Raw genomic sequence first — 13410 nt, 5'->3', positions numbered from 1 at the left:
CAAAGCCCAATAACTTAACCCCCCTTTTCCCATAGGCCCGTGGTTTTAACTGTCGCAGTTTTGAATATTGCGGCATTTCTAGAAACGTAATCCCCTGCGATATTAAGGGTATACTGTATATTAAGTCACTGAGAAAAACAAACTCGAAGATTTGTGGAACGGAATTTATGAAGATTGAAAATGACTTAACAAGGAGGCAGAACGGATCCCAAAATTTGGAGGAGAAAAAGTAATATCTAAGAGAAATTCCCCCAGTGATAATTGATGAAGAAAATGTAAGAAAACGATTGGAAAAAAAGCTAAACTTCAAAAGTCCTGGTGTAGATTGGATCCCAGACTTTTGGGGGAAGCAACTACATGCTCTCCACAAACACTACACCAGTTCATTCAATGAACTTATCCAAGAGAAAAAGGCAATTAAAGAATGGCTCAGAGGGTAACACCTTCCTCATTCCAAATTCAGAAGAAACCCAACACCCTCCACAAATATCCGCAAGGAAGAGAAGAAACCGCAAATATCATCCAATAACATGTCCACCAACTAATCCCTGGTGTTGGGCTAGCGGCTAGGGTGCCGGCTTAGGATCCTGGGTTCGAATCCCGGTCGATTGCTGAATTAACGCCAGGGGGGTTGACTCAGCCTGTCATCCTTCCGAGGTCGGCTAATTGAGTACCAGTTCACTGGTAATTCCCTGTTTGTCGTTAAAGGCGGCAAAAAGGGTTGGCGTCAGGAAGGGCATCCCAGCCGTAAAACATTGCTTCAAAAAGGGGACCAAAAAACAACAACAACCACGGTCCCCGAAAAAGGCCAACCCCCGCTTGCGGGGAAAAATGGCCTCTAAAGGTGGTTATATATATAACATGTCCACCAACAGCATATATAATCTTCTGACAGGAATCATCACAGAAATTATGTACCACCACCTAACACATCAAGGATAGCTAGAGACGGAATAGAAGGAATGTAAGAGCGGATGTCATGGAACAATCGACCACCCAAACAAGGCCATTCTTGAAAACTGAAAAACGTGAAGAACCAAATTGTCCACTGCCTGGATAGACTATAAGAAAGCTTGAGACAGTGTCCTGCATTCGTGGATGATAAAATGCATGCAAATATACATAATCGATCCCCAAATAATCAAACTGATTAAGAAATCAATGGAGCTCTGAAATACTACACTGTTATGACAGCACTCAGAAAGAAATATCGAAATACCAGGAGTGAAGATATGTTGAGGATCTATGTTTTTACGAAACACATGCAGACACACTTACAAAACCCCTTATTCTGCTGCACGGGCAGATGTGTTAAGAATGATCACAATCATAAAAACAAGCAGATAATACAAAATCTGTATGACAATTCATGACAATAATGGCTTTGAAGAACCTTTACAGTGCCTGTCTTGAAAAAGGATTAGGAGAGATGCTCTAGCCATCCTAGTCGAAGCTGATGGTTAGTTTGAATAAATTAACTACTCGCAAAACTAGCCGAGCAGCCATCCTTGGCCTAACTAAACACACGCTAAGCTTGTGTAAAGTGTCACCACCTCAGTGTCGCACCAACTGAAACCAAGCACCACCAGCAGCAAGGACAGCTCCACAGCAAAAAATTGAGGAAACCAGCCCTCACTAGCATCGACCCAAGTCTGAAGCTCATTCTCCAGATCGTCAGACATGCATGAAACATGGGAGTTTACATACACAGATGCGGTCCTCTCGGGACTGTATTTGCAGAATGTGGCACCAAACACAAAGAAGGCAACCAGATTACCTCAGTTGCAGGGAACATCTCAGTCAGCACGTTCACCAGGCAACACCACAGTGCTGTCGGGCTTGCTGGCCCCAAAACCTAACTGCTAATAACCATCGTCTAGCTCCACCAACACTAGGCACAGCCATGCTCTGAGGTTCCACAGATAGCACCGCTCCCCCATCACGAGATCATCACGTCCCTCAAAACATCAAAGTTAAACATGTGCTTCCTACGGGAAAGACTTCACAGCATCTTGTGCAGAGTCTGGTAGAGAAGCCAGTGCAGATTGCCATCACTATCTCGGCTCCACCGAACTGTCGTCCTGCACTGAGTGATGGCTGCTTTGCCAATGTAGTTAAACTTAACCCGCATGGCATCACTCCTCTCTGTCATTGTCTCGCAAGGTCTACAAGTCGCTAAGTTTAAATTTCACTGGGTGCTTGTTTCAAACAGTACGCACATGTCTCGGCCTCTCCATTCAAGACCGTCGGTTCTGATCAATTCCATTAGCTTTCCAAGTTCATTGGACACGGCGCAAGCCGAGCAACCAATGTGTGACCAACCAAAGAGGGTTTGGACTTGGGGATGATTAAGGGGATTGGGTAAACCAGTGAAGATGAGTGGGGGAAAACGCTTTTTCCTTGTTCAACCCCAAGTATTTCGACTTAAACGAATACAACACCTATCTAAACAGGTTGATTAAAAGAAAGAATTAACTACTCTGTAATTAATTGCTCTCCATACCCCCTGAACCATTGTCATTACAATACCACTGAAAATGTTTATCTTTTGCCAGACACCTTCCCCAGCTTTACCTTCTACCACCCCCTCCCAAATTCCCCCCGCCCCGCCTTCCCATGCCTCCTCCCCCCAAGCCCGCCCCCTCCCACAGATCTCCCGATGTTCCTGTTCTCTGCTGTTGTACTTGTGTGCTTCTCTCTCTCTCCCCATCTTGTCTCCCGCTCCCTTTATTCTATGTTTTGTTTGTCCGATTGTTTTTTTGTGATTGATGTTAACTCTTACACGAGCCTCGATCTTGTATACAAAAAAAAACAAAAAAAAAAAACTGCATATGGCTATGATTGGGTTTCTGTAGCTGAATTTGTTTCATGAAAATGGGATGCTAGCCCATTGACCAACCTCCAACCTGGAGGAGCAGTGTTTTTGAGGTTTTATCCTCCAGGAAAGTTGCTAAAAAGCTAAGCAGCTCTTACACGAGCCTCCATCTTTTATACAAAAAAACAAAAACAAAAGCAGTCCGTCTGCTCTATTGCTCATTATTTAACCCATAACTGGAGGATTTGAGCTCAGAGTTACCTTCTCTGTTGACTGCCAACTAAGGCTCAGGAGCCCAAACTACCTTGGCTAGGCTTTTAAGGTGGTTTTGCTCACCTGGTGCCCTCATAATAACAACAGTAATAGTCGTATTGATATAACTTGTATAGCAAGTATCCTGGTCAAATCCTGTCGTTGGAGTCAGCTGTATAATTTGCACAGGAATGTGTCGAGAAGGCCGTGTTCACCGTCTTTCTTTTAAGTTGTTTAGTCTGCATTTGATTCTCCACCTGACCATAAACTTCCTGATGATTTGTGATTTGCAGGCACGATGGGTATTGCAAAGGGTGCCCTTCCGCAGATGGATGTTCATCTGGGGACCCATCTGCTAGTGTTAGTTGGTGGATGTCAAAACTCCCATCGCGTTTTTCAACAAAGAGAAGGTGAGTTACCACCCTGAACAAATTACAACTTCTTGCCACTTTCAGTCGAGCATCATGCCTGGCCGGCATATTTGTGAAAGACCATATGCCGGTCGGCATATTTTGTGCGCAAAAGTGTTCCCCAGCCAACTCCACAATGCGAGAATAATTGGGACTGTTAGAAAAACAAGTAGTGTACCGGTAGTAGTTGATGGTATAAGGAAAGGAGGAGGACGGTGGTTTTGAGCTCATGAACAGTTGGCAAATAGAGGGGATGAGTGGAGGAAAGACCAAAAAGTTATTTTGCATATACAATAAATAGATCCCTTATGTTTTCTTTTTGGGAGCCTTGAATCAAACTTCCATAAAAACATTCAAAATCGAGAGTATTTGAATCTACAGGATGGCAAACCAATGTCTGAATCAATACATGACCACACCACCCACAACCCTATCTCTAACAATCCCTACCCTCTTTCACCCTTTTCCTCCAAAGCTGATGGAATTCACTTTGTGACGTTTGTGAAATCGGTGTATCGTGGTACTCACACACTGGGCCTGGCTCGGCCTAAGGCCCACATTAGCCAGAATTTAGAATAAGTTTGATTTTTTTCCCCTCTGTGGCTAATTTAATACACCAGCATGGATATTGGGGAGCAGGCAGTTATCTTTGTATGGCAGCACGCTTCTAGCTGAAGGCTGCTCGGATTGATAGGGGAAATGCTTGTTTTGTGGGAATGGCTGTAGCCCATCACTTTTGCCTCTCATTCACTTCCCCTGACAAGCACGCCATGTGCAATCAATTGCTTTATTAAGTTTGACCGACCTTGGATGCCGGTCGGAAATTCGTATCATCATGAACACAATGCTGCACAAGCACGCGTAAACCCTGTACGAACTCGGGCTCTGCAACTTCAGCACCAACAGAAACCATTCGCTTTGTTTACTGCACTAGAAACACATGCTCCCAACGGGAGTGGCTGGGCGGGGGAAGGAGGGAGGGAGGGTTGAGTGGTCATGTGTATGTACATATCCTACAGTGCCTTCAGAAAGTATTCACACCCCTTGAGCTTTTCACATTTTGTTGTATTACAGCTTGAAATTATAATGGATTAAATTTAATATTTTTTGCCATCAATCTACACAACATATCCTATAATAACAAAGTGAAAACATGTTTTTAATTCTTTTTACACATTTGCTGAAAATGAAATACAGAAATATCAACTTTACACAAGTATTCAGCCCCCTTAGTCAATACTTTGTTGGAGTGCCTTTAGCAACGATTACAGCTTCGAGTCTTCTTGGGTATGTCTATATCAGCTTTGCACATCTGGATTTGGGGGCTTTCTCTCATTCTTCTTTACAGATTTGCTCAAGCTCTGTCAAATTGGAAGGGGTAGCGTCAGTGAACAGCAATCGTCTAGTCTTTCCACAGATTCTCAATTGGAATCAAGTCTGGGCTTTGACTGAGCCACTCAAGGACTTTCACATTCTTGTTCTGAAGCCATTCCAGTGTTGCTTTGGCTATATGCTGGGGTCATTGTCCTGTTGGAATGTAAATCTTCCCCGCAGTCTAAGGTCTTTTGCTCCCTGAAGCAGGTTCTTTTCAAGGATTTGCCTGTATTTGACCCCATTCATTGTTCCCTCTGTATGCACAAGTCTCCCAGTCCCTGCCACTGAAAAGCATCCCCATAGCGTGATGCTGCCACCACCATGTTTCACGGTAGGTATGGTGTTAGATGGGTGATGAGCTGTGCTTGGTTTCCTCTCGACGAAGCACTTTGCATTCAGGTCAACAAGTTAAATTTTCGTCTCATCAGACCACAGAATCTTTTGCCTCATCCTCTCAGTCTTTCACATGTCCTATTGCAAACTCCGGGTGTGCTGTCATGTGCCTTTTTCTCAGGAGTTGCTTCGATCTGGCCTCTCTCCCATAAAGCCTAGATTTGTGAAGTGCTGCAGAGACTGTTGTTCTTCCGGAAGGCTCTCCCATCTCAAGCAAGGCACTCTGTACTTCTATCAGTCATCATTGGGTTTTGATCACCTCCATGACCAATGTCCTTCTTGCCCGGTTGCTCAGTTTGGTCAGATGGCCAGCTCTAGGAAGAGTCTGGGTAGTTTCATATTCTTTCAATGATGATAGGGCAGGGGAAATATCAGGCTTAATGGAAGTCAGTGAACAGCACTATAGCTCTGTGCCATAATGCTGTTTGATGAGGTGGAGAAGGATGGCATGAACGAGGTGTAACCAGGTGAGTGCACGGCAAGGCTCTTGTGGGTGGAGGTGAGCTCCTCCTCTTTTGGAAGGGCATGGCCTTTGTGTGAGATACCTCCATCTGATTTGAGGAACCTTTCCTCTATGGTCTTTGGTCCATTCTCCACGTTAGAGATGCAAGTCCGCGAGATCGAAGAAATGGACCCAGGAGGATTGGAAACCAAAATGAAGCTTGATATCCTGCCAGATGGATGGGGGAAAGACAACTATTGGTGATTGTGTGATGTGAAATAATGGGACAGAAATTAGCAATTGACCTAACATGAGCCCCAAATGGCGAAGCTTGGTGGCTTCCAGAAGATGAATAGCACCTCGGAGAGGGCAAGGGAGGTGAGGTCTTTAGAGAGACCACTGAAGGGGGCCTGTGTTAAGCTTTTCAACAAGAATGATCCTTCTGCCAAGAATGGTGAGAGGTTAGCGTCTAACCCCAAAGTGTACCGTGAGAGAAGAAGTGCCAAAAGCCTTCGTGAAGGGAACATTTTTTCATCCTCAGGGAGTGATCCAAAATACCTACAGACACGCCAAAATTGCTAATTGGACGAGACTTAGACATTCCTTGACTATGAATCCATGACTTGTATTAAGCATGCATACCGACAGTGCAACATCGGGCGATCCCCCAACAGAACAGGGTTGAACAACACCAAGGGGGTGGGAAAAATGGACTCAACCAACCTAATGGGGGTGCATATTACAACTCTGACGATTATTAATAAATCGGTGATGAGTCCATGGAGGAGGGGGCAACAATTGTTCATTCGGGCAAGAAAGTTGTTAAGTTTTCATGAGGCCAGCATATGAAAGACTAGGAATAGTCAAAGGCATAAATGTGCCTAGAGCAATATGCATTTACGCTTCATTTACATCATACATTTCTGAGTTTAAAGGCTAAGGTCAAATGGTGAACTGGAAAAAAAAACGCGTTTTTAAAAAAAATCATCACTCAATTTTGCCAATGCGGAATCTCAAAAATCGCTAGGCCTTCCAAGATGTTCGTGCATCATAATAGTGGACTTGCACTGAAGTTGCGCACCTGATATTTGATTAGCGTTCTTGACCTACTTTTTTCAGATTGTGACCTAATTAACAAAAAACACCTTTTTGTTCACAACTTGAATAATTTTCTTCCTTATTTTCATAATGTTATGTTTTATGGATCTAGAATGTAGATGGGGACACATTTTCTTTATTTGCACTTTATCCCTCAATGTTGATTGTCAGGGTCATATAGTGGTGTGAAAAACAGATGTTAAATATCTTTTAAAAAACCGAATAATGAAGTATCTTATTAATAATAAAATGTAAGAGCTTGATTGAACCTTGGGAGTATCTATCTGGGTAGAGATGAGCGAGGGCTTTCGAAGATGTTTTTCTGGAAGAGTCGGATTAAAGGAAGTGAAAGAGCAAGAAAAATTAAGGGATGATAAAGCTTCATGGCTGGATAATATGCATCCCAGGGTATTGAGGGAGATGGCACAGCAGATGAGCATGGTGTTGGGTGATATCAACAGCTCGTTGGAGTCAGGACAGGTACCAGTGGATTGGAGAGTAGCAAATGTAACATGACTATTTAATAAAGGATAAAGAGGAGAATTGTGGAACTAATAGAATGATTAGTTTGACTTCAGTTGAAGGAAATACTTTGGAGATGTTAATTAAGAAACCGATAGGGAACCATTTGAATAACTTGCTCTTTTCAAAAAGTAGTCAGCGCAAATTTACCAAAGAGAGGTCATTCTTTACAACTTTATTGGCTTTCTATGAAGTGGGTGGATGAAGGAAGTACTATATAACTTGTTACGAAAAATGTGAACCAATTAATGATGAATCAATAAATTCCACATTCCTGTGCCACCTTCAGTTTGAATGTCGGACATTGATAGCAGGTTCATGAATGACTTGGTTAAAAAACGTACCCAGTGTGAATGGTTCTATCCCCAGTCGATGGCGAATCTGCATATGGCGAATCCGCATGTGTCACCGTAAGAAAGTAGAAACCCTCCAGTCATTTTCTCAATGATATTTAAACTCCATATCTCTATTTTCATTCCAAACAGCATCATTCTAATGATACATTAATACTATAACAAAATACTGCGTTAAATCACGATTGTATAGAGATATTATCAAACTAGCTTATTGTCGTCATCTGTTCACTTCCGGATTCGGGAACAGTTCTGTATTGAGTTAATTTCAAAATCATAATTCCATTGAGGAATTTATGAAACCTCCTACCTACCTTGCAACTTCCGCTGGGACCCTAAAACATTCCACAGAAGGTTTGGCAGGGCTCTAGCCCCATAACTGAGGGAGTAGTTTTGGGATGGACGGATGGACAGACACTCCTGTGTTATATAATATACAGTATATATATATATATATATATATATGTGAAGAATCAGCTCTTCGTTTGCAAAAGAAGTCCACAATAGCCTGGAATGGCGCAGCTTTATTAATAACCAACTTATACGGATCCGGAGGAGACCGACGTCTACAGCAATCTACAGCAAGAACATGCCAAGTCAAGCCTTCCTGAAAACACATTGATTCCCAGTCCATTTATATAGGGACACGTTTTATCAGGAAATCTCCGAGGGAACAAACAACACTGGGAGAGGTTCCTCCCACCGTTATCATTCGGGGGAGTCAGCCCGTCTTTATCATTTGGACCAATTGTTTCTCTGGGCTCCGAGAAAACAGAACTGTAACTCACAAAGAGGAGAGTGTATGCTTAGCCAAACAAACCCATATATTTTATGGGTTTGTGTACATGAGTAATCCAAAGCATGTTTATACAGAGTCCTGCGTTGCTGAGATTAAAACAAAATATATATAGTTAACGATAGGTTCATGTCATTCTACTTGCATTACGCAAAAACAAGCGCATGTGGGCGTGGTTTTATGACCAGCCTTGAAAAAAGCACACGTATACCATTGTCCGGCATGACCTCATTTTAAACCTTTCCTCATCCAAAACTAAAACGAAGCAAAAACCCTTTATTTACTTTATGAAATAGCATTTTTAGACATCATATAAATCATAACACATTAGCACCCAACGTCTATAACTGAACTTTAGGCAATAACAAATCTACTACTTGACATTCCTTCCTCTTGTCTCGTCGAGACAAAGTATCTTAAGAGACAACGTGCCACATCGGGCTTTATTGAAAAATAATTGTGTAATGCGGGTGTTGAAAAAATAATTGTGTAATGCGGGTATCTCCCAAGGGCATATCGTGCGCCCAAAGCGCCTCGCCCGTGCATTTGGCGAACGTGTCGTGTGGTGCGTGCTTGGAGCCTGAGGGCTCAAAACATGAAAGTTCATTAACGTTTCGGATCCACAACGAAGACGTCTGGTCCAGATGAGGTTCTGCTCCGCCAGAGGGTGCATCACTTCCCCTGCGGAACTGGCTCCCCCCACCCTTTGCAGACGCAGTCCTTGCAGATCTTCGAAGTTAATCAACGGTCATGCCCATGAGGTCCCTCACGTGTTGCTGTTCTGGGGAATACAAAATGTCGTCAGTATCTTGTGTCTCAATTTCCTGGTCAGGGTACAGAGCGTAAAAATCCGAATCCGAATCACTTGAAGCAAAGAGATCCGCAACATGTGGATCAAAGAGATCCGAAACATTTGGATCAAAGAGATCCGAAACATTTGAAGAAAAGAGAGGGACTTCCTTTATGTCAAAGTCTCCCATGGGCGCCTGGTCGGCTTGCGGGTCTAGGACATCCGCGTCGGGTCCCTCAACCGCCAGACCCAGTGTCGCAATCAGATCCATAGTTGGGTCGGAAGGGGGCGTGCAGCTGTCAGCTTGTAATACATAAGCAGCGTTAGCCAGTACACGCAAGGGGTTTATAGCACAAGTATCACAGTCATCACATACACCGTTACAGGCAGCAGCCAGTTCCCACATGGGATCCACACAAGTATCACAGTCGTCACAAAATTCAATACAATTTTCTGGAGCGCTGGTCGCAACTGCCTTGTTGAAGGACCCGTTCAGGTCGACGGCCTCTGTGGTCAGAGCCATAGTTGTTGTCGGCGGCTTCTTCACTTTCCATCCTGTAAAATACTTTCTCATACAGAGGAGGACTAGAGATTTCATTAGTGCCCCCCAAATTACTACCCCGATTATCACAGCCAGTGCGGTCAATAACCACTTCACTATGGTGCCCGTCCATCCCTGGAACCAGTCAGTGAGCCAGCTAAATGTATAAGAATTTTCGCGCGCGATCCGATCGATCCAATAGTATGTCATGAGCCGTAGCGGTGTCGTTTGCCACCTTTTCTAGGGCCAAAGCCAATTTGTCTATCCGGAAACTATCCATGACTGTGCCCGCTCCTGGGAAGAAGAAACCAAACACCTTTTCCCATAGACTCCCGTGTAGTTTAGTGGTTCCATCTTCGTTCATGACTGACCTCTTATAACGCCTGTCCAAGGACTTTGGGTCTAGCTCATCCAGTATCTCAACGTCAGGAAGGACTGAACCCAGATAACATGTGCCCCCCCAATTATTTGGTAAATAGGGGTAAGCCTTGTCGCCGCATATAAACATTGTCCCATGGGGTGGGACCAGGTGGGTGGATAAGCACTGGAGTCCCTTTACCACCCCATTAATCCTACTAACCCCCCTAGAGAATGTTATAGCCGTTATGTTGTGGTTGCGTTTATCTTGCAGTACTATTCGTAATGTAATCCCCGAGCTCCCTTGTCTCAGCTTCCCGGGGAGAGTGTAGGCGCATTCTGATTCTCCCATACGCAAGTGGCCGGAACCCTGGAGGCAGACCCTCCCTTTCTGTGGTTTGACCCAGACGGGGGCAGGCCTCTCGGCCACATGGGCAATCATTGGCGGGCGATAATTAAATTGTCGATTGCAACTCTTGCCGTTGTCAACCCCTTCTCTTTCCAGCGTGGTGACTAAACATGGGGAATCGATAGGTTGTGAGCAGAGGTCATTGAGGGACAGAGGTAGCACTATCATGTGTATTCCTGTGGTGCCTGCTTGGGGAAAGCGCATGCACGACCAGCAGTGTGTCCTATTTTGAATTGTTGCCACCTCCCTGGCCACTTTCCAATATGTGTTTTCACCCTTCTTTGGGGCCTTATTCTGGGGTTGTGGCGTGAGTATGTATTCGATGCATGGTATGTAGTTCCTTTCGCCACCGGCCGCGCCAGGGGTCCAGACGCTGCACCGGACCTGCATGGTCATGTCTTTCCCTAGGCGTGTGCGTGTTTGTAGCTTAAAATCAGGGGTTCCCCATTGGTATCCTGGTTGGGCCAAGGTCTTAATGCTAGCTTGCCCGTCTTCCCGGAACTCTCGTTGCTTTTGTAGTACCATGCCAACGCGTCCAGGCCCTGCCGACGGTGCTAGCCAATTTGTCTTCACCCAATTTGTGTGCAGGGCTTTCTGTTCGAAACATGGTAGTGATACTCTTTGTCCCCATGTTACGGTGAGGTGTCGGGTTTCGTTTTCGCATCTATTGGAATCGGAGTTTCCCCTAGCTGCTGTCGCTATCAATAGTATTGTACCTATGATTAGGCCCATCCTTACTGTGTTCTGGGGGTGTGGTGTCTGGTGCTTGTATGGCCAACTTACAGTGCGTGGCGTGGATCCACAAAGTCTTGCCCTCGCAAAAGACTGCCGTTGGTGTAGTCAGCAACACCTGGACTGGTCCCTTCCACCTTGGTTCCAAGGCGTTCTTGCAGGTGAAGTGCTCCACGAACACCTGGTCTTTTTCCTCTGGTGGAACACCTGGTCCACAAGTCTCCTGGGAGCGCCTGGTCTACAGGTCTCCAATTCATAGATTCAATTCATTCAATTCATAGTTTCATAGAACACCTTTTCTCCAATTTCCTAATCCACTTTTTTTCAAGTGGATCCAATTTTATCCAATATTCAATTTTTAAATTCAATCCCATTTAATCCAGTCCAATGCAAATTAAATTCAATCCTTCTCTCAGCATCCCATTACCTGTTTCCAACATCAATAAAAATAAAATTATAAAATTAATAAAAAATCAATCATCTCAACTCTCAAATCGAATCAAAAAATAAAAATAAACGAAAATTACTTCAGCGAGAGTTTCAACTAGAATTAACACAAACAAACCACCATTAACCTCCATTAACACAAACAAACCACCATTAACCTCCATTAACACAAACAAACCACCATTAACCTCCATTAACCTCCCCCTATTATTTATTTATTTTCACGAATAAACAAATAATAGAAATAACCTGGTCTACTTCCAATTTCAATTCTGGTCAGTTCTGGTGTCTGGTCACACACAATGTTTTCCTCACCCACTGTGATTCGCTCACAATAGATTCTCACTGTTATGTCTGAAATTAAGCTACCCTACTGGGTATTCGTGAAGGGGGTCCATCTTTCCCAACCCCTTCCTTCACACCAGCCACTTCACGTTGTCCACCATACTCACTGAATTGTCATCAATTCTGAAATTCGTCTCATGAAAACACATTCAAGAGTCCGGTGTGACAGACAGCCAAACACATAGACACGCCGAAGACCCCAGGGTACCCATCAAACTAGCTTGTCCGCAGATCCACAACACAGCGAAACATGTAACTTTACTAAAATAATCACTTACTCATAACTAGCTGGATAACTAGCATAACTAGCTCAACACCTGGAACTCATAACTAATACTCATACCACTAATTACTCCTAATAACTCATAATTACTTCTGTAATTACTCATACCAATACTTACTTAAAATAATGTAATATCCCAATCTTCACCCTTTATGCAAATCGAAGCACCCCGGACAACCCACAACCAATATCAACCACTGTAGCCGCCTTCCCCTCCAGGTAGCCACACACAGCCACATACATCTCCCTCCACGTCACACAAGACAACAGCCAACGAGTGTGTCCACCACACAGAAACCTTTGGCAATGCAACAACCGAACTCCCAGACAACCAACAACAAAACCCAATCCATCTCCATGGCTCATCAAGCAGTTCCAACTTAATCCAGCTTCACATACCGATTTCCCCAAAAACTCGTGAAACTTCACCCCCATTCTGGAAAAACCCTGGACTAAACCCTGACACCCTAAATAACTTCAGACCCATCTCCAACCTACCCTTTCTGTCAAAAGTTTTGGAACGTGCTGTGGCCACTCAACTCAAACATCACCACTCTGCCAATAACCTGTATGAAACATCCCAATCCGGATTCTGCTCCAGCCACAGTACTGAAACTGCTCTCCTCAAAATCACCAGCGACCTTTTCTCTCCTCTGATGCCGGCAACCTCAACATTTTCATCCTCCTCACCTCAACGCCTCCTTTGACATCATCAATCACACCATCCTCCTCACCCTGTTTAGACCAGCTTGTGCCTATTAAACCCAAATTAGTTCACCCCCAAGCCTACAAGGACCACCTACAGCACTGCAAAGATGTCCTCTACTCCACCTACTACCCTCAAATTATCCACTCTGGCTCCGGAATCCCAAAAGCACTCTTCTCTACAATAAACAAACTAAATAAACAAACTCTGCAACGTGAACAAACTCCTCAGCTCCCTGGATACCACCACCTTGCTCCACACACCTGTTGGTGCACACCTGTGCACTCACACCTGGTGCCACCTGCACCCTCCTTCCTTCCTGGACCATTCATCCAAAGCAAAATT

General features: G+C 44.2%; 1 protein-coding gene across 1 annotated transcript; it reads right to left on the bottom strand.

The window, feature by feature from the left end:
- Window positions 1-8174: 8174 nt before the first annotated feature.
- On the bottom strand, window positions 8175-12337 carry LOC144892393 (uncharacterized). The gene is made up of 2 exons (XM_078778868.1): window positions 11920-12337; window positions 8175-11859 (listed from the first exon to the last, which is right to left on the bottom strand). The coding sequence occupies exon 2, from the start codon at window positions 11282-11284 to the stop codon at window positions 9944-9946; it is 1341 nt and encodes a 446-aa protein (XP_078634994.1). The 5' UTR covers window positions 11285-11859; window positions 11920-12337; the 3' UTR covers window positions 8175-9943.
- Between the last annotated feature and the right edge of the window lie 1073 nt (window positions 12338-13410).

Source organism: Myxine glutinosa, chromosome 5 (assembly GCF_964187855.1).
Source record: "Myxine glutinosa chromosome 5, kmMyxGlut1.1, whole genome shotgun sequence".
Classification (NCBI taxonomy): domain Eukaryota; kingdom Metazoa; phylum Chordata; class Myxini; order Myxiniformes; family Myxinidae; genus Myxine; species Myxine glutinosa.
The sequence above is the reverse complement of the archived record's forward strand: the minus strand, read 5'-3'. Positions and strand labels throughout refer to the sequence as shown.